The 26,548-nt window shown below is 38.0% G+C and overlaps 2 protein-coding genes across 2 annotated transcripts in view; both read right to left on the reverse strand.

Annotated features, from left to right (window-relative positions):
• Positions 1 to 193: 193 nt before the first annotated feature.
• On the reverse strand, positions 194 to 5,665 carry LOC133630776 (RING finger protein 11-like). Its single transcript, XM_062022503.1, has 3 exons — positions 5,017 to 5,665; positions 3,179 to 3,348; positions 194 to 1,429 (listed from the first exon to the last, which is right to left on the reverse strand). The coding sequence occupies exons 1-3, from the start codon at positions 5,137 to 5,139 to the stop codon at positions 1,258 to 1,260; spliced, it is 465 nt and encodes a 154-aa protein (XP_061878487.1). The 5' UTR covers positions 5,140 to 5,665; the 3' UTR covers positions 194 to 1,257.
• Positions 5,666 to 6,941: 1,276 nt separating this feature from the next.
• LOC133630777 (voltage-dependent R-type calcium channel subunit alpha-1E-like) overlaps positions 6,942 to 26,548 on the reverse strand; it is a 139,310-nt gene continuing 119,703 nt past the window's right edge. Inside the window, exons 35-47 of the mRNA XM_062022504.1 lie at positions 26,434 to 26,525; positions 26,155 to 26,329; positions 24,741 to 24,868; positions 22,903 to 22,999; positions 22,728 to 22,833; positions 22,551 to 22,658; positions 22,386 to 22,486; positions 22,211 to 22,317; positions 22,028 to 22,127; positions 14,380 to 14,484; positions 11,649 to 11,781; positions 11,396 to 11,556; positions 6,942 to 7,910 (exon numbers count right to left, since the gene is read on the reverse strand). Coding sequence (XP_061878488.1) covers positions 7,410 to 7,910; positions 11,396 to 11,556; positions 11,649 to 11,781; positions 14,380 to 14,484; positions 22,028 to 22,127; positions 22,211 to 22,317; positions 22,386 to 22,486; positions 22,551 to 22,658; positions 22,728 to 22,833; positions 22,903 to 22,999; positions 24,741 to 24,868; positions 26,155 to 26,329; positions 26,434 to 26,525 — 1,914 coding nt within the window. The 3' untranslated portion in view covers positions 6,942 to 7,409. The remainder of the gene's footprint in view (positions 7,911 to 11,395; positions 11,557 to 11,648; positions 11,782 to 14,379; positions 14,485 to 22,027; positions 22,128 to 22,210; positions 22,318 to 22,385; positions 22,487 to 22,550; positions 22,659 to 22,727; positions 22,834 to 22,902; positions 23,000 to 24,740; positions 24,869 to 26,154; positions 26,330 to 26,433; positions 26,526 to 26,548) is intronic.

The following is a 26,548-nucleotide window of genomic DNA, read 5'->3' on the forward strand; positions in this document are numbered from 1 at the left end:
AAGCTTGTTGTTACGCAATTCTCATCGTTAAAGTAAAAGCAAATCTGATTAATAAGCGTGTCAGCTCTTAAGCTGAAGAATGTTGCAATCAAGACAGACAAGGTCCCTGAATGCAATGTTTTATGTTTTAACAAACAAAGAGCACCTGATTCAAAGATTGGATGAGAATTAACTAACTTTTGTAACACGGTCAGAGAGGTATACATTTAATATTGCTTATCATAACAATTGTACACATCTTTTGTTACAGCTCATGTATGTATTCCAGTGTGCAGGTGTATAATAGCTTCATTTATCTGTAGGTTAGAAGTATACATAATAAAACCAGAAGATTATCTTTTCATATTTATTGTATTTTTTTTTCCTTTTCACACACACACACATGGGGACTGGTTAACTTTTCCAACAAACAAAAAAGAAATAAAATAATGATTACAGGAAACGTGATCATTCAGATCGGGTTTAAAAACACAGTAAAAAGGAAATTTGCTCAAATGAAAACTAATTTTGAACTGACACTGAACTTGGTTTGCACAGTGAGACATTATAAGTAAGCCTAAATGCAACAACAACACTAAAAAATAATAGCAACCGAAATAATGACAAATAAATGCGGAATCAAATGAGTGATGAGCAAGCTTGTGACCGCACACACTGACTGAACAAAAACGAAAAGACGTGTTGATAGTGCAAGGTTATACATATATTAATCATATATATAGTTTAAGATATTGTTCCTAAAGTAAAGTGCAAATCAGTGGATCAGATGATGTGTGTGTGTGTGTTTGTTTAACTTGTGATCCTCTTGCTCATGCACCAGAGCCTTTTACACTGGCTGCTTTATTAACACGCACACACACACACATACTGTACAAACACACACCAAAATTACATTCACAACCTATTTTCGCTTATACAGGGTTTGCTGTGTATTCTTGTCTTTACATATTTACTATGGATTATATCCCTGTGTAAGGGAATGACACACCACAGCCAATTAGTATTCATAAATAGTATTTCAACTAGTAATAGTAGAATTGTGTAACATTGCGCTTCTGATTAGGGTGTTTTTGGTCAATAATTTACCGTAAAGTGACCACTGAGGCCAGCTCAAGTAGATGCACCCAAATCTAGAATTCTGAAACTTTCTTAGGGGTTGTTTTAAGAACAGTATCAGGTCAGGGGACTTTTTTTTTTTGAAAGTGCAAGACAAGACGACAGCCAACCTTTATGTGTGTTTTTACGCTCCTGGGAGCATCAGTTGGTCTCGTAGGTGGACAGCAGGGCTGCATCGACAGGCTCCATGCAGGAGGGGCACGTGAAGGACCTCATGAGCCAGTCGTCTATACAGTCCATGTGGTAAATGTGCATGCACGGCAGGAACCGCACCGGGTCGCCATAGACAAAGTCCAGCATGCAGATCACGCATCTGCAAAACATAGCGCAGGTTCATTTTTGGATTTTTTTTAGGGGGAAACAACAACAAGACATGTAAATAAGCACATCAAGTGAAGTTCAAGTTTCTGTCCATGTCTGGAAACTTTTCATGATGGATATAAAGGGGGAAAGGTTATCATCAAAAGATTCACTTTCTGCCTATTACACTCATTGTTGGCAATTTGTATTTGATCTACCGCTGTGGAGAAACGACGAGGAATTACGTCAACTGAAAATAAATTGCAGGAGTGCAAAGAGGAGATGGAGGAAACGATACGCAATCAGATTGTACGTCAACAACTCAAGACCTACAATAATACAGTCAAACAAGCTAGAATTGACCATTACTCACAATTCACCACAGACCATAAAAACAACCCAAGTTCCTCTTGTCCACATTTGTTAATTAAATTCAAGTAGAAATTAAAAATACCATCGGACGCCCTTTGCAGACCACTTCAGAACCAAGATCAAGGACATCAGATTTGGTCTCCTAACAAGTTTTTTTCCTGGTTGATGCAAGGCCACTTGATCGAGTTTTCTCCCAAGCAAACCCAACAACCTGCCTTTTAGATCCAATTCCTACATCAATTTTTTAATAATTTTATGGATTCCTTGAGCAACCAGCTTTTATGCATAATGAATTGCTCTTTTCAGACATGGGTCTTTCCCGACTTGTAAATCCCCTTCTACGATGTACGCAACTTACAGTATTAAAACAACTGGTATTTAACCAAGTCAACGACTTTATAAATAGAAATAACATTTAAGAAAGACATCAGTCTGGTTTTAGGATGAAGCACAGTAGACAGCACTTTTAAATATTTTAAACAGCATTAAGTGGAATTTAGATAAAACAAATCTCAGTGTTGGTTCTGCTGGACCCAAGTACCACTTTTAATAGTGACCAAGGGTGTCTAAACTTTTTGACTAGGGGTGCCGCATTGGGCTTAACCCAAAAGCGGACCGAAAGCAAAGTAACATATACACACAGTATATATATATATATATATATATATATATATATATATATATATATATATATATATATATGTATTAATTGGATTATCCAAAAAAAATAGTGCTCGATACCGTGGTAGAGCGTAATATGTATGTGTGGGAAAAAATCACAAGACTATTTCATCTCTACAGGCCTGTTTCATGAGGGTTTCCTCAATCATCAGGAGATTTTAATAATAATTTATATTAAATGTAAATATTTAATATAAATATTTACATTTAACGGGGTCGGCCTCTGTTGCGAGGACGGCACCCGCGAGACCACCTGGCAGTGCCGTCTCGCTCGCCCTGGCCGACCAATCGGAAACGAGGCCAAGACGACCTGTCTGCCCTGGTTGTCCTGCATGGCCGCACCGTTGCTTCAGCGTTTAGGTGCTCTCTAAATGCGAAAAAAGTGTTTCCATAATGCTTTTGCGAAAAACTTCAATATCGAAACATCTCAAAAACCACCTCATGAGAGTGCAAAAATGTTTTGGCAATATCTGAGAAGTTTTTCAAAATATGAGTGTTTCCATTGCCAGTTTTTTATTGCGATATTTAGGTTTTGCGCATTTCTAGGGGTAATGGACACGCAGCTACTGATTCCCCAAAATAGTAGGCTGAATATTTAAAACATTGCTTGTGTTAGACGTCAGACTGTGCTGGTGTACCTAAGTTGTGACTTTTAGGCTACATCAATAATTGGAATAGTATATGATATATTTAAAACTCATCTCCTTACTCTCTGATCTTTTTCTCCAAGCCATCCGGCCCTCCGTCGTACACGCCTTTGGGCAGGTGCTGGATCAGTCCGATGCGCTGGGCTATGCGGATCTGCTCCTCCTCTGTCAGCTGGGTGGCCAGACGGGCCTGGCTGGGCGTGGGATGGTACATGGGCATGTGAGCCTGCTCCTGTTGACACACCAGCCATTATCCACATCTTGTTTTACTTCACTCTCCCACATAAGGCGGCAGTCCGACGTGTCGAGTATACGCTAGGTCAGATAACAAGTCAAGTGGAGCAGTATCAAGAGTGTTGCGGACATTCCTAAAAAAGTGGTGGGCACCCAAACAAGGTTAAATGCTGCATCATTATTATATTCTATACAATTTACATTATGCTTAAATTACCCTATTGTACATCCGCAAATCTGTCTGTTTTTTTTTTTTACATATTTGCATTAATTTTAGACAAGGTACATAATAAATGTCTTTAAATAAAAATGTTGTATTATAAATGATATTTTAAAATACTAAACATCCATCCATTCATTTTCTAGCGCTTGTCCCTTTCGTGGTCGCGGGGGGTCGCTGGAGCCTATCTCAGCTGCATTCGGGCGGTAGGCGGGGTACACCCTGGACAAGTCGCCACCTCATCGCGGGGCCAACACAGACAGACAGACAACATTCAAACTCTCATTCACACACTAGGGCCAGTTTAGTGTTGCCAATCAACCTATCCCCAGGTGCATGTCTTTGGAGGTGGGAGGAAGCCAGAGTACCCGGAGGGAACCCACACAGTCACGGGGAGAACATGCAAACTAGTTATTATTAACACTTTCAGAATTTTTTTAAAATAATGATCTTTAAAAACACTTTAAAAAGATGGTAATCAATAAAAAATATCACATTAAATATCAGCACCTCAAACATCACAGATCCACAGTTATCCCAAAACAATTTGTTATTTAGAGGATGTAATTTGTTGTGTGTTTTTGTCACTAATCTACATTATATGTTTGTTACTTTTGTTGATTTTAATATTATATCTATTTGCTATTGTTTGTTCTCTTTGATAAGTAAAACATACTATAGTTTTTAATATTAGTTATTGTTTATTCTGTTTTATATACTGTAAATATACTTAACTTCTGCGTTTGCATTATTTATATATAAATATATGTATATATTTTGAATTTTATAAACATTTATTTATAATATGCAACATTTACATACAATCAAGAAATAATAATAAACACAACAAGTACAGAAACAGTACAAAACAGCGCCTGGGGGTTGTAGACTCAAAGTAACTAAAATAGAATGCAAAATATATATATATGTAACAAAATGTAAAACCGTAGGCTCACACAAGTTCCGTAATAATCCAAATTTGGAACACAGCATCCTAGTTTTCACAGTTTTTTGGTTGTAAGTAGTAAAGAGCGTTTTAAAGTACAGTTCTAATTATTTTTTAAAGGCACAAAAAACAAGTCAGGTGTTGAGAAACTTACATTTATGAATGTAAATCTTTGGCAATAGTATAATGAGGTTGCAAAGGTAAAACTCCTTTTCAATTTTTTTTCCATACAGTGTAAATCCAAATAGAAAATGTATATTTGTTTTTGGTGATAGAAAATAAACATAATGACGTCACACACTAAGCACCCAATCAGATTGTCCTGACGTCATCTCGTATACGACCCAAAGCCACTAGAGGGCATTATTGTTGGGTATCGACTAGTCATTGTTATGACATGTTGTAATTCCGTTATTAAACAGCGGCATTTACTTTTGGGATGGCATTTTTGCTTAAGCAATACAGTTGTTACTGAATAAATAAACTTAGAAAGTGCTTACCTGGTAAGGCGGTGGTGGCTCCAGGTCTGCATCCGTGCCGTCCACGAAACTCGCCCTGTCAGATTGGGATTCATGAAGCAGAGAGATGTCGTCCGATGTCGGGGATTTGAGACAGTTGCCCATATTTTCCACTCTCCTCCTGGTCCAGCGTTTCCACTAAAATAGACCTCTCGAAATGCTAACGACGCCCTGTGGGTGGCTTGTTGTTGTTTCTGATGTCACATAAAACAGGGTTAATATTCACTCCAAAGACACCCTACGCATGTTTATCTAACTCCCGAAGTGACTTTAAAGAGTTACTGGCTCATGAGTTTCAGCTCATGTTTAAACAAAAAAAACAACCCTTCACCTCAAACCCAAAACAAAAGTGCTCCTGCTAACGGCTAGCTGGCTAGCTAGCTAGCTACTTTTGTCCACCAGCTGGGCGACTTCCTTGATTAGCGACGTTCATTTCTGCACTCGGATCGAATTCTGTGCTGTATATTTACGGCTCACTTCAATGCCACTTTTAAATTAAACTGTCTAGACATCAAACCGTGGCGACACTACCGTGTTTTAACCCCAAGAGTAACATTGTAAAGAGTTTAATGCTGCCTTGTCTTGCTAGCACCTTCTTTAAGCGGACATGCTAAAGAGTCGTTAGGATGTGACGTCATGATATAAGTCTTTGATGTGATTGGCTTGTTTCAGGGGATCCAAAACAATGCCGGGGTCCCGCCCCCTTTCCAATGACAACATGAAGGAAACTGTAATATACGTCACTTTTATGTAAATAAATATATAATTATGATTTTATGGTAATCTTTCTTTTGGTTTGTAGTGTGATGATGTATAATTGATATTTTTCATGTTGTTTTGTATTAACATGAACTTGTAATGGTGTGATGCGTTCAAGTTTGTGGGAAAATAAGTAAATATTAGTACAATGTGTAGATTATGATGTTTATTTTTATGGAGTATTTTTTATACGTGCTGCACTTAAAGTTAGTAAGGAATGTTTAATCAGGAAAAAAATTGATATAAAAGCAATGTAAAATCTAATCTCTGTATAGTGTTTTTACTGGAATAATAAACATTTGACTGGGTGCTTGTGTCCCATTAACATATGATTTATATGGTTTTACAATGCTGTGCAATGCTCAATAAATACATGTTTGTGGACTTAATGACACATTTATTTGTATTTACAGTTATTATACACTTAAAAACCAACACTTCCCCCCCCCCAGGAACTCATGATACAAATCTATCATGGTTATTTTTTTGGTAATATGAGTTTCACAGATTTGGCCTTGTCCCAGCGATTAAAACAAATACACACATTCAAAAACAATCATTTACTTAAAAAGCTTGCCAGCCTTTAATTGATTCACTCTAAATGATACAAACAGCATCTGTACATTATTAGTTAGTAATAAGAGTAATGTTTACTTGCGTAGTAAATGTACATAATGGCGTTCCTACAGTCATTGTCTGCAGTGGTTCATACAATATGCCCAAGGAAATTGAAGTGTTCCTGATAGGATTCCATCGGTAAAGGGTGTCGACCGAAATAAGCCAAACAGGAATGACGAAGAAGAAAGTGTTTAAAGGTTCAAGAGTTAGTGGAGGCATCATTGCGCAACAATGCTGGTTTAAGAAACAAATAAGCATTTCTCTCTATTATTCTACGTGTGCATTCTTATCTCACAATAAATTAAACAGAAATAACGCTTCCCGCCACTTACACTCCGTGCACAATTATTCTTAATGTAGAAAAACAAATGCAGCATTAATAATTGTCAATATGTCTGGAAAAGATTGCGTTGTGTCAGCTTCTTGTATGCATTGACCACAATGTATTTACAAAGACGTATAGGAAAGAGTAGCCACCAATCCTGCGAAAATAATCCTTGTTTATAAAAACATCTATTGGCGTTGATTAATTTGTGTGCAGAAGTGTGAAAATCTTGGGCCACAATTAGATGGACACAATCCGTGTGTTTATCAATATTTGTTAGTAACCAGGCTACTTCCTGGTTCATGATAGCAAACAGACGGGATGCATCACTATGATTCTTGTGTGCAATTTCAACAGTGAAGATACATTTCAATGTCTGCACCATAATCCAGATCCTCACCAAACTTCCTAACTTTTTTTTAAAATGTATTTTGCATAATCCTGTTAACTATATTTGACTATGTAGTGGTGGCCCAAGATTTTTGCACATTTAAAGTAATGTGCTTTATCATCACGTACAAAGCAGGAAGTAGACTTTTTTAAATGTTTTGTTTGAACTACAATTCCAGGAAGAAGTGTTTTGTGTTGTTTCGGGCTGGTCCACACATGGTGATAATGTACTGTAACCATGACAACACTGTACATTGCAGCGTTGTCAACGTCTTCTCCTTCCCTAGCACCTGTCATCCTCTTCTGTGTCGCTGAGCGGGTCGCAGCCCACCACCGAGGCCGTTTGCGGCAGACGCTTTCGGAAATGTCCGTTGGGGACCTGCCAGCCAGTCCGCAAGCGAGGGCGCGCCGAGCTAACGGTGTTTGAGCGTCCCAGGCTGCAGGCCACGGCCGCCTCGAAGGTCAACGTCTCCATGGGGCCGGTGGGATCCGGACTGTGGTCCTCCTCCTGGAAGGCCAGGAAGGGCTCGGACGGGTAGCGGCGAGGTGGGGAAGGGTGGCGGCCCGCCTCGCCCCCGCTTTCGTCCCTCGCCTGGTCTTGCCGCGCCTTCTCAAGGCTGCCCTGCTCGTCCTCGTCTTCGCCGATAGAGGGGTCGGCACGGCACACCAGGGGGGAGTAGGAGATGTGAGGGCGAGAGCGGGTTGGGGTTTGCGATGAGGGTCTGCGCACACTAGGGGTGCTAGACTCGGACGTGGAAGGCACGGAGCTGTCTGAGCTGTTACCCTTAGGACAATATAAACAATGACTATCAGTGTTTTTAACTCTATAAGGGACAAAGTAATTGAACACCTCTTAATTGATCAACAAGTTGTAGACATTTTGGACAATTTTATGTTTTAACATTGAAGGAAAGGTATGCGTTGATGACTTTGGCATGGAAGAACTTCACAGCACTAACTTGATCTGTCAAATGCTCATCATTCAATCCTACCGAGATAGTTGGAAGCTGCACTGCACTCTGTAATGCATATTTATTTTAATTTTCACTTGTAGCAATGACCAGGGGCCTCTTTTATATAGGTTGCTGAACACAAAAAAAGTTGCATTGACAGGGGTGTACTGTATGTATATAACTTTCACTGCAAACATTGGTATTTATAGAAAAAAAAAAATCTATGCAGAATAGGTTGCATATTCCCACGCACCCTTTTGACCATGCGTAGAGCTCACGCAAAGGTTTTCTGACACGGGAATCAGTGACACCAGATGGTGTGACCATGAAATATTGCTCCTACTCGCATAAAAAACACACACTGCACTATAAAATACATATAGAAATATATTTCACAATGTATAAGCTTCCCTCTAATTCTTGATGTATTGTATATGTATTTGTTATTAGATTATTAAATATAAACTTTGTTATGAATTTAGGAAATGTTTACATTTTTTTATCAATACATTTAGAATTTGGGAGTTTATAACACGGTTGGACTGCAAATGTTTACACAAGCACTATGTAATCTCTGTTATTATTACCACTCAAAATTGTATATGATAAACAGTTGTACAAAAACACATCTATTGTGCCAATATTATATTGAAACCATCGAGTATGTGGGCCAATTGCCCACAAGAGCTTTAAATATTGCTCATGATTATTACTTGTGTCATAAAACAATATGTCTCCTTTGTATTACTTGAAATTGTTTTTAATTATAAATAAATAAATGATAAATGGGTTGTACTTGTATAGCGCTTTTCTACCTTCAAGGTACTCAAAGCGCTTTGACAGTATTTCCACATTCACCCATTCACACACTGATGGCGGGAGCTGCCATGCAAGGCGCTAACCAGCAGCCATCAGGAGCAAGGGTGAAGTGTCTTGCCCAAGGACACAACAGACGTGACTAGGATGGTAGAAGGTGGGGATTGAACCCCAGTAAACAGCAACCCTCCGATTGCTGGCCCGGCCACTCTACCAACTTCACCACGCCGTTATTAATTACATTATTTGCAAAATGGCAAACAGAAGGCTAAAACATGAAAATATTTTCCTTCATCTCAGCAACAGTTCTCAGTCACAGTGCAACTATGATTGGTCTAATATTGACATTCCAATTGTTATTTTTATTAGATGTTGTCACACCACGGTGAGGGATGTCTTGCCTACTCAGTGGCCTAGTGGTTAGAGTGTCCGCCCTGAGATCGGTAGGTTGTGAGTTCAAACCCCGGCCGGGTCATACCAAAGACTATAAAAATGGGACCCATTACCTCCCTGCTTGGCACTCAGCATCAAGGGTTGGAATTGGGGGTTAAATCACCAAAAATGATTCCCGGGCGCGGCTACGCTGCTGCCCACTGCTCCCCTCACCTCCCAGGGGGTGATCAAGGGGATGGGTCAAATGCAGAGGACACATTTCACCACACCTAGTGTGTGTGTGACAATCATTGGTACTTTAACTTTAACTTAATCTTGGTTTTTTTGGGTCTTGTGAATTTATAGTTTTAGTTTGAGAAATAACTCTCCTCTCGTTTCAGGTCACTTGCCCTTCCTTATGTGTCATCAGTCTGACGTCATCCCTGATTGTTTCCACCTGTTCCCCATTACCCCATGTGTTTTATAAGCCCACGCCTCCCTTTGTTCTGTGCCAGAATGTCTCGTGCATCTCGAGCATCATACCCAAGCCTTGTCTTGTCTTGTTATCCAGATCCTGGATTTGTAAAGTTTTCAAATCGCAGTGGTGAGTTCAGTTTACTTTTACCGTCTCTTCTTTTCCTCATTTTTGAGTGACCTTTTGTTAATTATTTCTCTAGGTAAGAATCAGCGTAAAAGCTTTATAGCCCGTTGTTTTTCCCTCCTTTTGGAGCGCCTTTTGTTGTTTAAATTTCATAGTTATCGTATTTTTCGGACTATAAGTCGCAGTTTTTTTCATAGTTTGGCCGGGGGTGCGACTTATACTCAGGAGCGACTTATGTGTGAAATTATTAACACATTACCGTAAAATATCAAATAATATTATTTATCTCATTCACGTAAGAGACTAGACGTATAAGATTTCATGGGATTTAGCGATTAGGAGTGACAGATTGTTTGGTGAACGTATAGCATGTTCTATATCTTATACCTGTAGTTATTTGAATGACTCTTACCATAATATGTTACGTTAACATACCAGGCACGTTCTCAGTTGGTTATTTATGCGTCATATAACGTACACTTATTCAGCCTGTTGTTCACTATTCTTTATTTATTTATTTTGAATTGCCTTTCAAATGTCTATTCTTGGTGTTGGGTTTTATCAAATACATTTCCCCCAAAAATGCGACTTATACTCCAGTGTGACTTATATATGTTTTTTTTCCTTCTTTATTATGCATTTTCGGCCAGTGCGACTTATACTCCGGAGCGACTTATACTCTGAAAAATGCGGTATATTCCTCGTTAAGTGTAGTTAGATATAAATATTTGTGTTTCCTCCTTTTGGAGTGATTTTCGGTTCTTTCACATTTTTGTGAAACCTTTTTCGCCTAGTTAAAGTTTATAGCCGTTGTTTTATTGCCCTGACTCAAGAGGTGAAAAGTGAACTTTTCAAAATAAAAGCCTGCTGGATTATTCCCCACCTCTGCATCTGAGTCCTATTTTTTACCCAGTCCTGACAGATGTGACGTAATTTCCGTTGCGTCCTTGGGCAAGACACTTCACCCTTGCTCCTGATGGGTGCTGGTTAGCGCCTTGCATGGCAGCTCCCGCCATCAGTGTGTGAATGTGTGTGTGAATGGGTGAATGTGGAAATACTGTCAAAGCGCTTTGAGTACCTTGAAGGTAGAAAAGCGCTATACAAGTATAACCCATTTATTTATTTATTTATTTATAATTTATAGCCCTCCAAAAATAATCCTGTTACGTTGCTTGGCGTAATAAACACCAATCCGAAAATATCGCCATCTGCTTTGGAGTTGCCATGTCCATCTTCTTTAATTGACAGTCTAACATGCGATCCATAGTCATAATATTCATAATCTATTCAGCATGTAAATTTATGGATGATTGTGGGAGGACACCAGGAAGGAACTTTTATGCACACCATTAACTTGTAGGTGTGATTTATAATGAGAAGAGTGTTTTTGTTTTTTCCTGCGCACGTACAGTCTGAGATTTTTGCTTACGTAATCTTTTACGTTGGGAGTTCACACAGTTTTATAAATGAGGCCCCAGGTGTCCCAATACTTGTGTTCTTTTTGAAGTATGCACATGTCTTGTATACCTGCTTGTGAGGCCGTGTCCTCTCCACACTTGAGGAGCGTGACGGCTGCAGGCCTCGTTCTTCAGAGTTGCAACGGGACGTGTCCGGAGACAGAAGGTGGCAGCGCTCCTTGGATCGACCTCTCTCTCTGTCGCCTTGCTGCCGGTGCTCCGACCGAGACACTAAATCCATGGCAAAACAGGGAAAAACGGTCAATCAAATATGGGATGGATGATGCACGACACGATGATGTCACGACAACAGCATGGCTGACCTGCAGCCTTGTAGCTTTTGTGGCGTGGTCGATAAAACCTCTGCTGACTTTTCTCCTCTTGCCAAAGACCGTTGACCTGGTTGTCCGACACAGTGGAGGCGGAACGCTTCAATGATCCGCTGGCAGCTTCCGTCTGCAAACATTTGCAAATACACAGGTTACAAACGGATCATTTGGGTTAGGGACCATTCATCTGCATGCATAGTTTAGTGGTGAGATCATGCACCTTTTCTCTGGTCAAATTCAAACACTCACAAGCAGTTAAACAGTGAAAAAATCCTGCCAAAATCGTTTAAAAGATTCCCAACAACACTTTTCAAACATTCTATAGCGGTGCTAAATAAAATATTTGTCTGAATATGTACTGTACGTTCTCAAAATAAACTAGTGAGCAAATTGTTTTGAAAGGAAAAGTTATACTGTATACACATACAGAACCAGTCAAATAGTTAAAGACAATTCTGCATTCTGTTGCAGGAGAAACTTTTTACAAACTTTTGACTGGTTTATACATTTATTTTGTCACGAAAGATAATTGAAATTTTTGCTTTAAAAAACTAAAATGTATTGTCAGATTTTGATATACAGCATTTTATTATATTTTCATGAGTTTTATTTCACTATCTAAAAACCTACTTATTTAGTCATATGTAGTGATTATTTTAAAAAAGTTTTCATAATTCTTTTTTTAGTTGAGCTTTTTCTGCAAGAAAGTACTTATTTATATACTAGGGATGTAAAAAATAATGTGTTACCTCACATTTTATCACAAAAAAGTATTGCATAATCACACAATCTATTTAGACCGCACATGCTCCTTTACGTTAACTGTGGATGGTTACCTAAAAGGTTGTTATACGGTCAGTGATCAGGTGAATGCATACGTCAGTGCAAAGATGCGTGAGGAGACCCTGACTGGTGTGCTCGCTGGCTATATTCACTTGAAAATGCACTCTGATTGGAACTTAAATAAAACTGTTAGCAAGTTTTGAGCAAATAAATGACATGCATTTATGTAAAACAAATAAACTGTTCCTTAATGACTTTCTTAGAATAAAGTTGAATTTTTTTCCAAATCTTGGGAATAATTTAAATTATGCAAATGTGCTAACCTGTGATTAATCATGATTAATTCAAATTCTAAAGTGTGACTAATCTGATTTAAGAAAATAATAATTTGACAGCACATTTAAAGAACACCCACAAACTCTAAATGTTTCTGCTGGGGGCCACATACAGAAAAAATAAAGAATGCAAGGGCCACTATAATAATATTCACTTTTTCTTAATTTTATTTTCTTTATTTATTATACCAAACATACAAAACCATTCAAGATCAAGTCAAGCTGTGCTAAGCTGTTAATAACTACAGTATTACCTCAATTTATGAGCTCAACTCAAAACGCTTGTATCTCAAATCAATGTCTCAATTCGGAATGAATTAAGATCACTTTAATTGGTGCTTGGCCTCTCAAAACAGCACCATTTTAACCTTTAACATTTCTTTAAAAAAAAATTCTACATAATAAATTTGATATAAAAAACAATAAAATGTACTACTAACAACTGCAATTACTGCTATAGCAAGTCAAATCTTATGGGGTTTACTGTGATATTTTTTGCGGCAACTCATGGCAGGGATGCTTGAAACTCAAATTTTAGCTTGCAACTTAAAGCATAACACTTAGCTGAGAGACAGCTCTATCTCAAAACACTCTTAAGTTGGGACTCCACCGTACTATTGTTATTGCATTATCTTGTTCAAATATTAAAAATGCAAACATTCATAATGTATTATGTTTGTTTTAGTGTTATGAATGTTCAATTTTTTGAGCTATGGGCCACCCATTGGAATCCCCTCTTCCAAAAAACAAGATGTTTGATAGACAGTACAGGCCAAAAGTTTGGACACACCTTCTCATTCCATGCGTTTTCTTTATTTTCATGACTATTTACATTGTAGATTGTCACTGAAGGCATCAAAACTAAGAATTAACACATGTGGAGTTATGTACTGAACAAAAAAAAGTGAAATAACTGAAAACATGTTTTATATTCTAGTTTCTTCAAAATAGCCACCCTTTGATCTGATTACTTTTTCGCACACTCTCGGCATTCTCTCGATGAGCTTCAAGAGGTAGTCACCTGAAATGTTTTTTTCACTTCACAGGTGTGCTTGAAGCTCATCGAGAGAATGCCAAGAGTCTGCAAAGCAGTAATCAGAGCAAAGTGTGGCTATTTTGAAGAAACTAGAATATGAAATATGTTTTCAGTTATTTCACCTTTTTTTGTTAAGTACATAACTCCACAAGTATCCATTCATAGTTTTGATGAGTTCAGTGACAATCTACAATGTAAATAGTCATGAAAATAAAGAAAACTCATTGAATGAGAAGGTGTCCAAACTTTTGGCCTGTACTGTAAATTAGAAACACATCATTTATGTGCATGTTTATGCTCTATCTAGTTACTGTAAAAGAAAACGTTCATAATTTCAAGCACTCTCATCAGAATTCAACCACTTTTCAGACCTTGAAAACAGTCGAGGCAGTTCTACTCCAAGCCTCCATGGAAACCCTGCAGCCACCTCTGAACACCCAAGAATCCGAGTTTTAAGCTTCCCAAATCATCGCAACCAAAAGGTTGCGCCGACTTTTGTCAGGAGTCATGCAGCCACTGGAGAAGGTGAGTCGCCAGCACAAGAGGCAAAAGTCATGCAGGAAGTGAGTACCTGCCACCCTACAGCCAGGCGGGGCACGGAGGAGGCCCGCACACACAGGCCCCTCCCTAGCGGAACATCGAGCGGGGCCACAATCCCCCAACGGCCCTCTCCCACCTGGGTGAGCAAAGACAGAGATGCAAGGCAAGAGTAGGAGACAAATCAGGCTCATCCTCGCCTTCGTGGGCCTGTAAATCTGTTACGGCCATCGCCAGACTCCAGGCCAGATACAGACAAGTTGACAACAAGACTCACTTTGTGAGACAAGCCAGAAAAAGACAAGTCACATGAGGGAAAGACGGACTCCTTCTTGGAGGGACATGATTGCTCACAACTTGGGAACCACACAAAATAAACACACGCTGCTCTATTGAGAACATTTAAAAATGGCGGCAGACAGTTGAGTTGTAACAGGGAAATGTTTCCTACGTTGTTTTTTTTACCTGCTGTTGCATTTATGGTTAAAAAAATACATTGTTATGAATGTTGCTGTTTTCGGCCTGCTCTTCCTCACCACATTAGGTTTGCATAATCATGGAAAAAAAGTCTCAGCTGATACATTCATAGCTCATGAGATGTTGAACATTAAAACTGTAAAAACACTTAAATATCTCCGCCATCACTTTCTAACAACAGCTCAAATTAAAACTATTCTACAAAGCATGTGAAATATGTGATGTGTCATGTTGAAATTGCATACAAGTTCAAAATAAACTTCAACCCACCAATCAAGCAACCAAACAAACTGCTTGAACATTTTGGGCAAACACTGACAACCCACTAAAGGGTCCAGACAAAACACACACAGGCTTGTCTAAAAAGACAATTACCCGTCTTCTGCTAGGAACTGAGACAGTCGTTTGGGAAGGACAAGGAGTAACAAGTATGTATTAATGTGTTTGATATGCCTTTTTATGAACAAAAGTATTGGACACATTGCCTCGACAATAAGGGAAATTAAACCACTCCAAATGTGATCGTTTACACTTTTCTTGGAAGACTTTTAACAAGATTTTGGGGACGGTTAAACGGGATCATTCACAATCATTACCTAACACAACCACATGTGTTTGTTTTTAATGTATTTTAACAAGTTAATAAATGCGAGCAAAAGTTTGCTTACATTGGAGCCTATGGAAGTCACTCTTTTCTGCCTATATGCAGGCCAAAAGTTTGGACACACCTTCTTATTCAATGCATTTTCTTTATTTTCATGACTATTTACATTGTAGATTGTCACTGAAGGCATCAAAACTATGAATGAACACATGTGGAGTTATGTACTTAACAAAAAAAGGTGAAATAACTGAAAACATGTTTTATATTCTAGTTTCTTCAAAATAGCCACCCTTTGATCTGATTACTGCTTTGCACACTTTTGGCGTTCTCTCGATGAGCTTCAAGAGGTTTTCACTTCACAGGTGTGCTTGAAGCTCATCGAGAGAATGCCCAGAGTGAGCAAAGCAGAAATCAGAGCAAAGGGTGACTGTTTTGAAGAAACTAGAATATAAAACATGTTTTCAGTTACATAAGTACATAACTCCACATGTGTTCATTCATAGTTTTGATGCCTTCAGTGACAATCTACAATGTAAATAGTCATGAAAATAAAGAAAAAGCATTGAATGAGAAGGTGTGTTTTGGCCTGTACTATATATATATATATATATATATATATATATATATATATATATATATATATATATATATATATATATATATATATATATATATATATATATATATATATATATAATGTATTAACTAGCACATTTATAATAAGTTAATAGGATGTTAAATGTACATATTTAGCTCATTTTAAGTACACAGGGGCCCATTCATTTCACAACCGCATGACAACGCTGGCTTTTTCTTTTGCCAACATCACTGATTATTACTCACTTCAGACTTCATGGGACCCAACAAACATAATAAAATTTCACTTACTGTACAATGTCTGCTGTCATTAGGATGCCGACTGTTAGTATGTTAACATATTCCCGTTTAGATGAAGAATGCCTCATAATCCTCGCAAAGAAAAAAGGGGGCTGGAACCAAACATCTTTTCATGTCTTTCTCGTCGGATCTTAATTGGAGTCGAAAGTTGACCAACTTTTCGGATTATGTCCTCATCCTTCTACTATCAAGGTGAGAGTCATTAATTATCTAAAATAAACTTTCATCAGCTCCGAGGCGAGAAACCAGGTCACCATGATGTCAATACAACCATGAGTTGATTAACGTGGACCCTGACTTAAACAAGTTGAAAAACTTATTCGGGTGTTACCATTTAGTGGTCAATTGTACGGAATATGTACTGTACTGTGCAATGTACTAATAAAAGTCTCAATCAATCAAAGCACAAGCCAGTAAGCTCTCCGTGATCACGGCGTCACTATAAATAGTTTGTCTGCGTTAGCACTTATAATAACAATATCACTAATACTTGGTTAATATTCAAGTCACGATTGACTCCATTGTAAGCGGACTTTTATTTACGTTTATTTACAACTTGGAATGCATAACAAAAACACATCTGTCTTCTTGTCTTACATAATGTTTGTGAACGATAGGCAAAATAAAAAAAGTGCAGTTCACATTTAAAAGCGTGGTTGGTTGTCACATTCATTGTATCTCACCACCAGAGGGCGCTATCTCTCAAATTGAGATCAGAAATTTACGGAATGGGGACATTCTTCTCTAGAGTAAGACAGCCAAAGTTGAGGTGAAAGGACTTTTTTGTGTTTTTCCTGTTGAATTGTAAATATTTGGCTCCTCTGTATTTTTCCTCTAGAATTTTACACACTGGCTCTCTAACAAAACACTTTTTATCCTTAGAAAGTGTGATGTGAAAGCCATCATCTAGATTGTTATCAGCTAGCTAATTTAATTGCTAGCCTTGATGCTATTAATACGATCCAGTTGGAGTTGGTCCCGTCACATTCACTTCTCACATGTTATACGCAGACCCAAGATTGGCAATCACTGTGTTTGTTTTGTTCTTTATGTAGGTATGCAAAGCATGCTGGTCTAAATATGTTTCATGTTCAGGTTTCACGCTCATTTTGTGTATTTGTCAACTTGTTAATTACAGCTGCAACGATTAATCAAATGGAAAAAAAGGTTTGATTTGTATTCTGTTGCTTAGATTAATCGTTTATTGGTTGTAACTAATACAAATGGATAAAATACAGACCACATGGAGTGCCCAGAACATTAAATATGCAGACATAATTTCAACATGGCCGCTCATGAGTGCGTTGGTGTGAGGGTGCCATGACATGTGTGGCAGCAAACAGCATAGTTAAAAAAAAAAAAGATAAAAATGCATAGTGCTCACATATTAAAAGGGCAATCTCAGTTTTGAGGATGTGCATTTACTGTATTAGAAAAAAGAATGACTGTTATGGGAAGCAGAAAAATTGTCGTTTATTTCAAGTATTTGCCCTAAAATACGCTATAAAGTTTTTAATTAAATAGATTAGTTTTATTTATTTATTACTCGATGACTAAAATATTAGACGAATGCAGCCCTATAGTCAATGCAATTCAACTTTCAAATTTTGTTCTGTTTTCTGCCATAACTGTTTTTTTCAGTCGCTAACTAGCGTTTTTCCAACCAATTGTCACATTTCCAAAACGCTAAACACAATTAGCACAGCATCGGTATTTTGTGGCCAAACCATTCACGCATTACATGTCGTTTTCACACAATTTCCAGTCAGTTAACACATTCCACAATGCTTACATTTTCTTAGGAGACAAGCTATATCTTACAACAAAAATATGGATTGTTTTCGTATTATGTACAAATGTTAACACACAACATCCCACAATAGCAAAAACAATATTCCAAACCTATAGTATTAAAACCTCTGCTTCTGCATTGTTTGTAAACTATTTCAGTGCTTTCTGACATGTTGCTGCGTCGTCATTCTCAAACAAGAAAGGTACTCTCGTATTACGCCATTACAGAAATCTCGCAAGATTAGAGCGGCCATATTTTGTAGTAGATCTAGAAGCAACCGATTCATGACTTTCCGACCGGGCAGAGACCGATCCATACTATAAATAGATTGACCTAGAGCAGGGGTCACCAACCTTTTTGAAACCAAGAGCTTCTCCTTGGGTACTGATTACAGTAATGCGAAGGGCTACCAGTTTGATACACACTTAAATAAATTGCCAATTTGCTCAATTCACCTTTACTGTAACTCTATGTTATTATTAATATTTAATGATATTTATCTTTGCGGAAACACTGATCATCTTAATGATTTCTCACAATAAATATATATAGAAACAGATAAATATCAATATGCAACACTTTATTTTTATATTTTCTCTAAGTGCACATTTTTCAAATTGAACATTTTCAAATGATCACTTCTAAGACAGTCTTGTGAAATCACAATATCCCATTTTAACTAGCTAGCCACTAACATTTTTTAACAAATCATGAATTACTTTGCACCATGTTTGTACAAATAATAACTCATGTAAAATACAAAAGTCAACTCTCAAATTTTTAAATAAATCATGTCACACTTTGAACTGGACATCAAATCTGTTATCTGTTTCTTTGTCAGTTAGTGAAGACCAAGTCTTTAAAATATTTTGTTGGATTTTCAAATTCTATTTGAGTTTTGTCTCTCTTAGAATTAAAAATGTCGAGCAAAGCGAGACCAGCTTGCTAATAAATAAATAAAATTTAAAAAATAGAGGCATCTCACTGGTAAGTGCTGCTATTTGAGCTATTTTTAGAACAGGCCAGCGGGCTACTCATCTGGTCCTTACGGGCTACCTGGTGCCCGTGGGCACCGCGTTGGTGACCCCTGACCTAGAGGCTCGCCAAATGATGTATTCATATCTCTATAGGGAAAATCGGTTATTGGTTTGTACTGATTAATTTTTACACCCCTACATGATATCAGTTCAAAAACTATATGTTTCAGCTGATAATAAACAATCGAATCATTGACACACAGCTAATTTATGTTGGGTAAATTGGGCCAGCCACAGCTAATTCCAGTCTCGTTTAGACTAAGTGGCAGTCAGTGGTCAAGAGGACTTTGAGGAGTGATGTTTTTGGAATCAGAAACAAAAAAAGACACCGTAATGTCTGGACATGGAAGGGTAACAGCAAGGGGCCCAGGGGGAAGAGCAAGGTAGAGGAGTAAGAATGTTTGGTGGTGGCATTCCAAGGGCTGCAAGAACAGTAGTCAGTGATGAATTTGGTGCCATTAGCAATGACCATGTAATCAACCACGATCTTTCCCTAAGAGATAAAAGCTGATAAAATAGTGCAGCCCAATTTGAGGTGGTCAACGGTTGCCTGCATTACACGCATCTTTCAACAAACCAATAAATAAGAACGGTATTGCATTTTACATGTATTGTTTCTATTCTCACTTGACATGCCAATAAGGCCATAAAGTAACACATATGTTTTGCTGTTGTTTTTTTGTTCAGAATGCTGTTGTGTGTTTCATGGATATTTTGTTAACAGTAAGCAATACTGTAAAACTTTGTCTATTCCTACTGTACCTCCTGTAGTAAACAATTAAGGGAAAACAATATTTGCCTTTTACTGGAATGCTTTTGACTGTGAACATTACATGTGGACATACTGTTCCCAACCAATACATTTAGTTTAAAAATGGTGGATTGTATGTTTTGCTTGCACATACTGTACATGTTACACTGAAATATAAAAGTCTCTGCACTTTTTGTAATGTCAATAATAGCCAGTATTTTGAAACCTGGTGTACTTTGATTGACTGTATGTACCTTGTGAAGTGAAAAAAAGTGTTATTCTTTGACAGAATCATTTCATTTTGAGTCAGATTTTCAGTGTTTTTGAAATGAAAAAATAGTATATATTTAACAATAGTGTTTTTGAGAAGAAAATGATCCACTTTGCCAATTGTGGTTTGTCGGTGTGAGTCTTTGTTAAAAGTTTAGAAAAAGTATCTGAAGTATGGGTAAGCACTTGTTAGCGATTGAAAAAAACTGTAAATTAACATAATGACAACCAACCCTAATAAAGCGTGACACCATCTCAAGATATCGTCGGTTGTCACAATGTGTCAGAGTGTCTTTGATATTAAATGATTACCTCTTTGTTACAGAGAGTTGAGGAAATGAGAAGTATGCATATTTCAAACCAACACCCAAGGCTTCAATTTAATGTGAGAAAGGGTGAGAAGCTCTGCCATCCGGGGGGAGCTCAAAGTAAAGCCGCTGCTCCTCCACATCGAGAGGAGCCAGATGAGGTGGTTCGGGCATCTGGTCAGGATGCCACCCGAACGCCTCCCTCAGGAGGTGTTTAGGGCACATCCAACCGGTAGGAGGCCACGGGGAAGACCCAGGACACGTTGGGAAGACTATGTCTCCCGGCTGGCCTGGGAACGCCTCGGGATCCCCCGGGAGGAGCTGGACGAAGTGGCTGGGGAGAGGAAAATCTGGGCTTCCCTGCTTAGGCTGCTGCCCCCGCGACCCGACCTCGGATAAGCGGAAGAAGATGGATGGATGGATGGATGAATATTGAAAGATGTTTTGATGATGAGCAATTAACTACGCTATAAGTGTGACAAGTTGACAACCAACCCTTTTCTGCCCTATACTACATGGCACTGAAGGGGGCGCTTAAGATTAATACAGTATTCCGTATATAAAATGTACAAAATGATGCCCTGCCCTTTTTGTATGTTAATCCTTTTTCAAAGATATAAACAGTACAGAACTTTTGTGGTATGTGTGTAACTGAGTGAAACAAAATATGAAAAAATAAAAATTTGCATTTAAGAACACGTCTTTATTTTTGCAATAGGCAGCATTACAATATTGGATTAAAAGACTGTAAAGGTGGCTAATGGGTGTTGTTTCATGCTTAGAGGGCTCTTGTATTGGTAAAAAAAAAAAATACTTAGAAGGTTGTAAACAGTTTTTTCAATTATTTAGCTATGAAAATATTTCATTCATAATTAGTAATTCCCGCTGTACGGAAATTAATTTACCACCGGTCTGAAGTACCATAGGCGGTACTTCACTACAAAAAAATTAACAAAACACTGATGTAGATGAACATGTGTGTTTATCACATGAGGTTCTTCCATACCAAATCCATCTAAATGTGCCTTATTCACCGGAAACAAAGGGCTTGGACCTAAGAGCAATTTTTATTCAATATAAGAAGTAATTGTGAAAATGATAGACACTTAAAAAATATATATGTTCTGTTAAACCACTAATGGTAACATAAGCTTGCACGGAAATGTCTTGGTAAGTCCATCCATCCATCCATTTTCTACCGCTTATTCCCTTCGCGGTCGCGGGGGGCACTGGAGCCTATCTCAGCTACAATCGGGCGGAAGGCGGGGTACACCCTGGACAAGTCGCCACCTCATCGCAGGGCCAACACAGATAGAAAGACAACATTCACACTCACATTCACACACTAGCGCCAATTTAGTGTTGCCAATCAACCTATCCCCAGGTGCATGTCTTTGGAGGTGGTAGTCAAAAAATTCAAATTTAGGTGGACTTAACTAACTAACTGTAGCCTATTGTATAAGATATTTGTCCCAATTAATTTGTTCAATGTGTAAACAATGCAACGATCATACGGTATTTGAATACTGGTGTGCTCTTTGCTTACCAGGTTCTGCTGCTGACTCTCATCAGCGTCAGAGTTCATGGACTGCAGAAATAGCTCCTGAGGTGAAATAGGACTTAAGGCCACAAAACCTCCCCTTGTCCTATGTGGGGCGGACGTACAAAAGTGTGAATAAACACTTGAAAAGTCTGCATAAATAAATGTCAAGTACAAATACAAACGCACAGGGCCGATCCGGCGCTGTGGGCCATCATAGGTAGAGGTTGTGCATTGGACAGTATGTCCTCAGGGAGGGTGGACGCATCCAAACGTTTGAAGATCAAGTTGCTCTTCTAATCGCAGACACTCTCCACCAATTAGCCTTAACTCTTCCTAAAAATGTCCTTTCATGATCCCTTACCTGAGCTTCCAGCTGTTGCCGCAGCTTTTTGGCCTTATTCTGTTTGAAGTAGTCCATGATCATCATTGAGGCGTAAATCTTCCCCACTGTCATGTCCGTGTCTGCAAAGGACAAAGTTTAGAGATAACGGCTCTGAATACTGACATGATTGCTTTAGAGTCTGACCTTTGTTGATAGGCACCAGGAGGTCCAAGTTCTTTTGAGGCAGGTAGGGCCAGATGATGCTGATTTCTTTCTGCAGTTCAGCATCCAAGGCGATGCGGTCCTCACCACCTGAGACGCAAACAGCCCAGCTTTAGTGTTGGACAGATTTACCTAATGTTATGACTTGCATTACTTCACCTCTGGCTATTTTAACGTCCAGCGCCGTGCGTATGAGCGACATGAGAGTGGAAGTGAAGTGGACCGTCATGTCTTCGTCCACTGGCATGTTCATCAGCACCAACCTCTGGGTGACAAACCACATTTGATGTATTTTTTTTCCAAACCCTTCTCCTCCCAAGTGTGCTCTAATTACCTTATAGGCAATCTTGGCAGGACATTTTTTGCCCAGGCCCAGCGGAGGAGACATATGTGTTAACATCTCATACATAGCCGTGTAGTGGATGCGTCCACTGCAGAAAGTGGGGAAGAAAAAGAGAAACAGAGTACATGTTAGAAAAGTATAGAAGTTATGTAAAGCAGCCACAAGTTCACTTTTAGTGACCTTGCTGTGAACCTTCTTATGCACAGGAAAGCGTAACTATTTCACAAGTGTATATCTCTTTACAGACGATTCAAGTATATTTGCTTCTCTCTCTTCATGGACAAAAGTAGAAACTTAATATGGATAGGTGTATAGTCAGCCCACATGAAGTACTAGATCCCTCTACTGACATATTTTGTTTTGCAGGAGTTACATTTAATTTATTTTCTAACATTATTATGAAAGTTAATTAACTTATAATTTATCTAAATAAAGATATAACAGTGTCCAGCAAAAAATACATACACATAAATCAATAAATAAATCAATAAATAATAAAAAAATATAATTAGAAATAAAAGGAAAAATACACCATACACAAAATTGCAATAGATGGATCATGATTTGATCTTAACTACATTCTTAGCGCTAAATTTAGTTTTTTAATCATTTTTTTTTTATCCTAATTTTTTCCAGTAGTACTTTTTTCATTGAGTATTTTAGCATTTTTAACATTAGCTTCTATTATGTATAATTATTCACTCTTTGTGATGCTGCTTTTGTTGTTGTTGTCTGTGTTTACAGCTGCAACAAGTTTATGTTGTCTATTTTGCTATTTGCTGCTATATTTGCTTCCCAACATGCCTTGAATTGTCCCCTTGGAACAAATAAACATTTATGAGTTTGAATAACATATCAAATGATCATATTTTCTAATTGATAAGGTCCAAGGATTGAGGGGTCTAGAGATGAAACAAAATGAAATTAACTTTAATTGAGATGGAATACTTATACATTATTGTGAAAATATTACTATGAAATAAAATAAACATAAACTATATATATCTAGGGGTGTCGCCATCAAATATTAATATTGGATATCAGTCCGATATCAGGAAAAAACAAACAAGTATTGGTTTGTATCCGCTTGCATCTAAAATTTTCGATTCAAGCTCTGTCGGATAAAAGCAGTCTTGCACTCCGTTTTAGTTTTTTCTTGTGTTTTAGTCAAGTCAATTTACAAAAGGTAAAAATGGTAGGCTACAGGCTACTACGGGCTAGCAGCTACACAACAGCTAATCCCACGTTAGCACACAAGCTAGACATACTCTACGTGATAAGTGTCCTTAATTTAACAATATTGCAGAAGTCTAAAAACGATATTTGTCAATATAAACTAATATCAAATAATTATAGTTGCATAATACATAAAGGTATTAAGTATTCAAGATAGAAGATTATTAGAAAGTATCAAATAACAAATGTGTCTGAATCATTCAACTTACCGTGTCATGAGTTTAACTTAATAAATTATTGTGGACACAAAGTGTGGCCAAAAAACAATTACCAGTCTCCTTAATTTTAAAGACATCATAAATCCATTCCAGACAGTTAATAATAATAAATAAGTCAGTATTTTTAAAAACCTAACTTTGTTCTCTGCTTAAGTAATTTCACTTGAGTAAACCTTTTCTAACATTCCACACTACAAAATAATACAAGTATGAATTATATCTGCTGATATCATTTTGGATCAATATTGGTAGAAAGGCTCCTATATTGGTTTTGTATCAGAAGTGAAAAAGTGACCATTAATTAAGTACATGACAATTAAAGGACAACTACACTAGCCACAAAAATTAAATGAATGGGTCTTGATGTGAACTCACCATGCCAAACGATCATATTCTCCCCAGATTCTGACAAATTCATCCAAGTGATGAGGTCCAAGGATTGAGGAGTCTCGTGTCAGGTACTCAAAGTTATCCATAATAACGGCTACAAACAGGTTTAACATCTAGAAGTGACAGAAGAACACCATACAAAGTCATATAAGTTAAGAAATACAGTGCATCCGGAAAGTATTCACAGCGCTTCCCTTTTTTCACATATTGTTATATTACGGCCTTATTCCACAATATAATACAAATAAAATTCTACAGACCTTATGGTCTGTAGAATGTTATAATATAACCCCATAATATATAATATATACAATATATATAATTTAATATATAAGCCCATAATGACCAAGTGAAATATATATTTTTTAATTTTTGCAAATGTATTAAACCTAAAAAACTAAACAAAACATCTTATGTATGTAAGTATTCAAAGCCTATGCTCAATACTTTGTTGATGCACCTTTGGCAGCAATTACATCCTCAAGTCTTTTTAAATATGATGCCACAAGCTTGGCACACCTATCTTTGGACAGTTTTTGCCCATTCCTATTTGCACCACCTCACAAGCTGCATCAGGTTGGATGGGAAGCACTAGTTTTCATCCAGGATGTCTCTTTACATTGCTGTGTCCATCTTAGTGTAGTCATGGAGGTGACCAAGAATCCGATGGCCACTCTGTCAGAGCTACAACATTCCTCTGTGGAGAGAGGAAAACCTTCCAGTAGGACAACCATCGCTGCAGAAAACCACCAATCAGGCCTGTATGGTATAGTGGCCAGACAAAAGCCATTTCTTAGTAAAAAGTTTGCCAACATGCACCTGAAAGACTCCCAAACCATAGCAACAGAATTCTCTGGTCTAAAGAGACAAAGATTGAACTCTTTGGCATGAATGCCAGGCTTCATGTTTGGAGGAAACCAGGCACCGCTCATCACCAGGCCAATATAATCCCTACAGTGAAGCATGGTGGTGGCAGCATCATGCTGTAGGGATGTTTTTTAGCATCAGGAACTGAGAGACTAGTCAGGATAGACGGAAAGATGAATGCAGCAATGTACAGAGACATCCTGGATGAAAACCATCGCTTCCTATCCAATCCGATGGTGCTGCAAAGAGGAATGGGAAAAGACGAATGGACGAAACTGCCCGAAGACATGTGTGCCAAACGTGTGGCATCGTATTCCTAAAGACTTAAGGCTGTAATTGCTGCCAAAGGTGCATCAACAAAGTATTGAGCAAATACATGTAATTTTAATTTTTTTATTTTAAATACATTAGCAAAATAAAAATTCAAAACGTTTTCATATTGTCATTGTTGGGCTGTAACATAAATAAACGTAGAAAAAGTGAAGCGGTGTGAAGACTTTCCAGTAATTTACTGTACTCGGTGAGTTCTGACCAGGAAGGAGCTAAAGAAGATGAAAGAGACAAAGTAGCAGTAGGCAAAGTCGGTGCCGCAGCCTCCCTCATGGTCTGGAGACAATGTGAAGGGGGCAAGAGAGGTGTCGGTCTCGCACTCCTGACCCGACAGACAGGAAAGCATAATCTCCTGCCAGGATTCCCCTGTTGCACTCCTAAAGGGGTTAAACATGTGCAAGCACCTCATTTGCATGCAATTGAGACAACACTTCCGCTGCTGGCGAATGAAGGTCAACATGAATTAATGTCGGCAGCCCACCTGAAGAGCAGCATGAGAGCACTGAAGAAGGTCTTGAAGTTGTTGTGCTGATTGATGTGGCTTTCGTCATTCAGTTTGATGTTTCCAAACACCTGTAGGCAGAAAGTTATATTAC

The sequence above is a fragment of the Entelurus aequoreus genome, linkage group LG16, assembly GCF_033978785.1.
Source record: "Entelurus aequoreus isolate RoL-2023_Sb linkage group LG16, RoL_Eaeq_v1.1, whole genome shotgun sequence".
Classification (NCBI taxonomy): Eukaryota; Metazoa; Chordata; class Actinopteri; order Syngnathiformes; family Syngnathidae; genus Entelurus; species Entelurus aequoreus.

What these genes read in the sequence shown, in the direction of transcription:
- LOC133630776 (XM_062022503.1), bottom strand. Translation starts at nt 5,139, where the DNA reads ATGGGCAACTGTCTCAAATCCCCGACATCGGACGACATCTCTCTGCTT. An exon ending in AGCCACCACCGCCTTACCAG is followed by an intron (nt 3,349 to 5,016) that starts GTAAGCACTTTC and finishes GTGTGTCAACAG; the next exon opens with GAGCAGGCTCACATGCCCAT. An exon ending in TTGGAGAAAAAGATCAGAGA is followed by an intron (nt 1,430 to 3,178) that starts GTAAGGAGATGA and finishes TATGTTTTGCAG; the next exon opens with ATGCGTGATCTGCATGCTGG.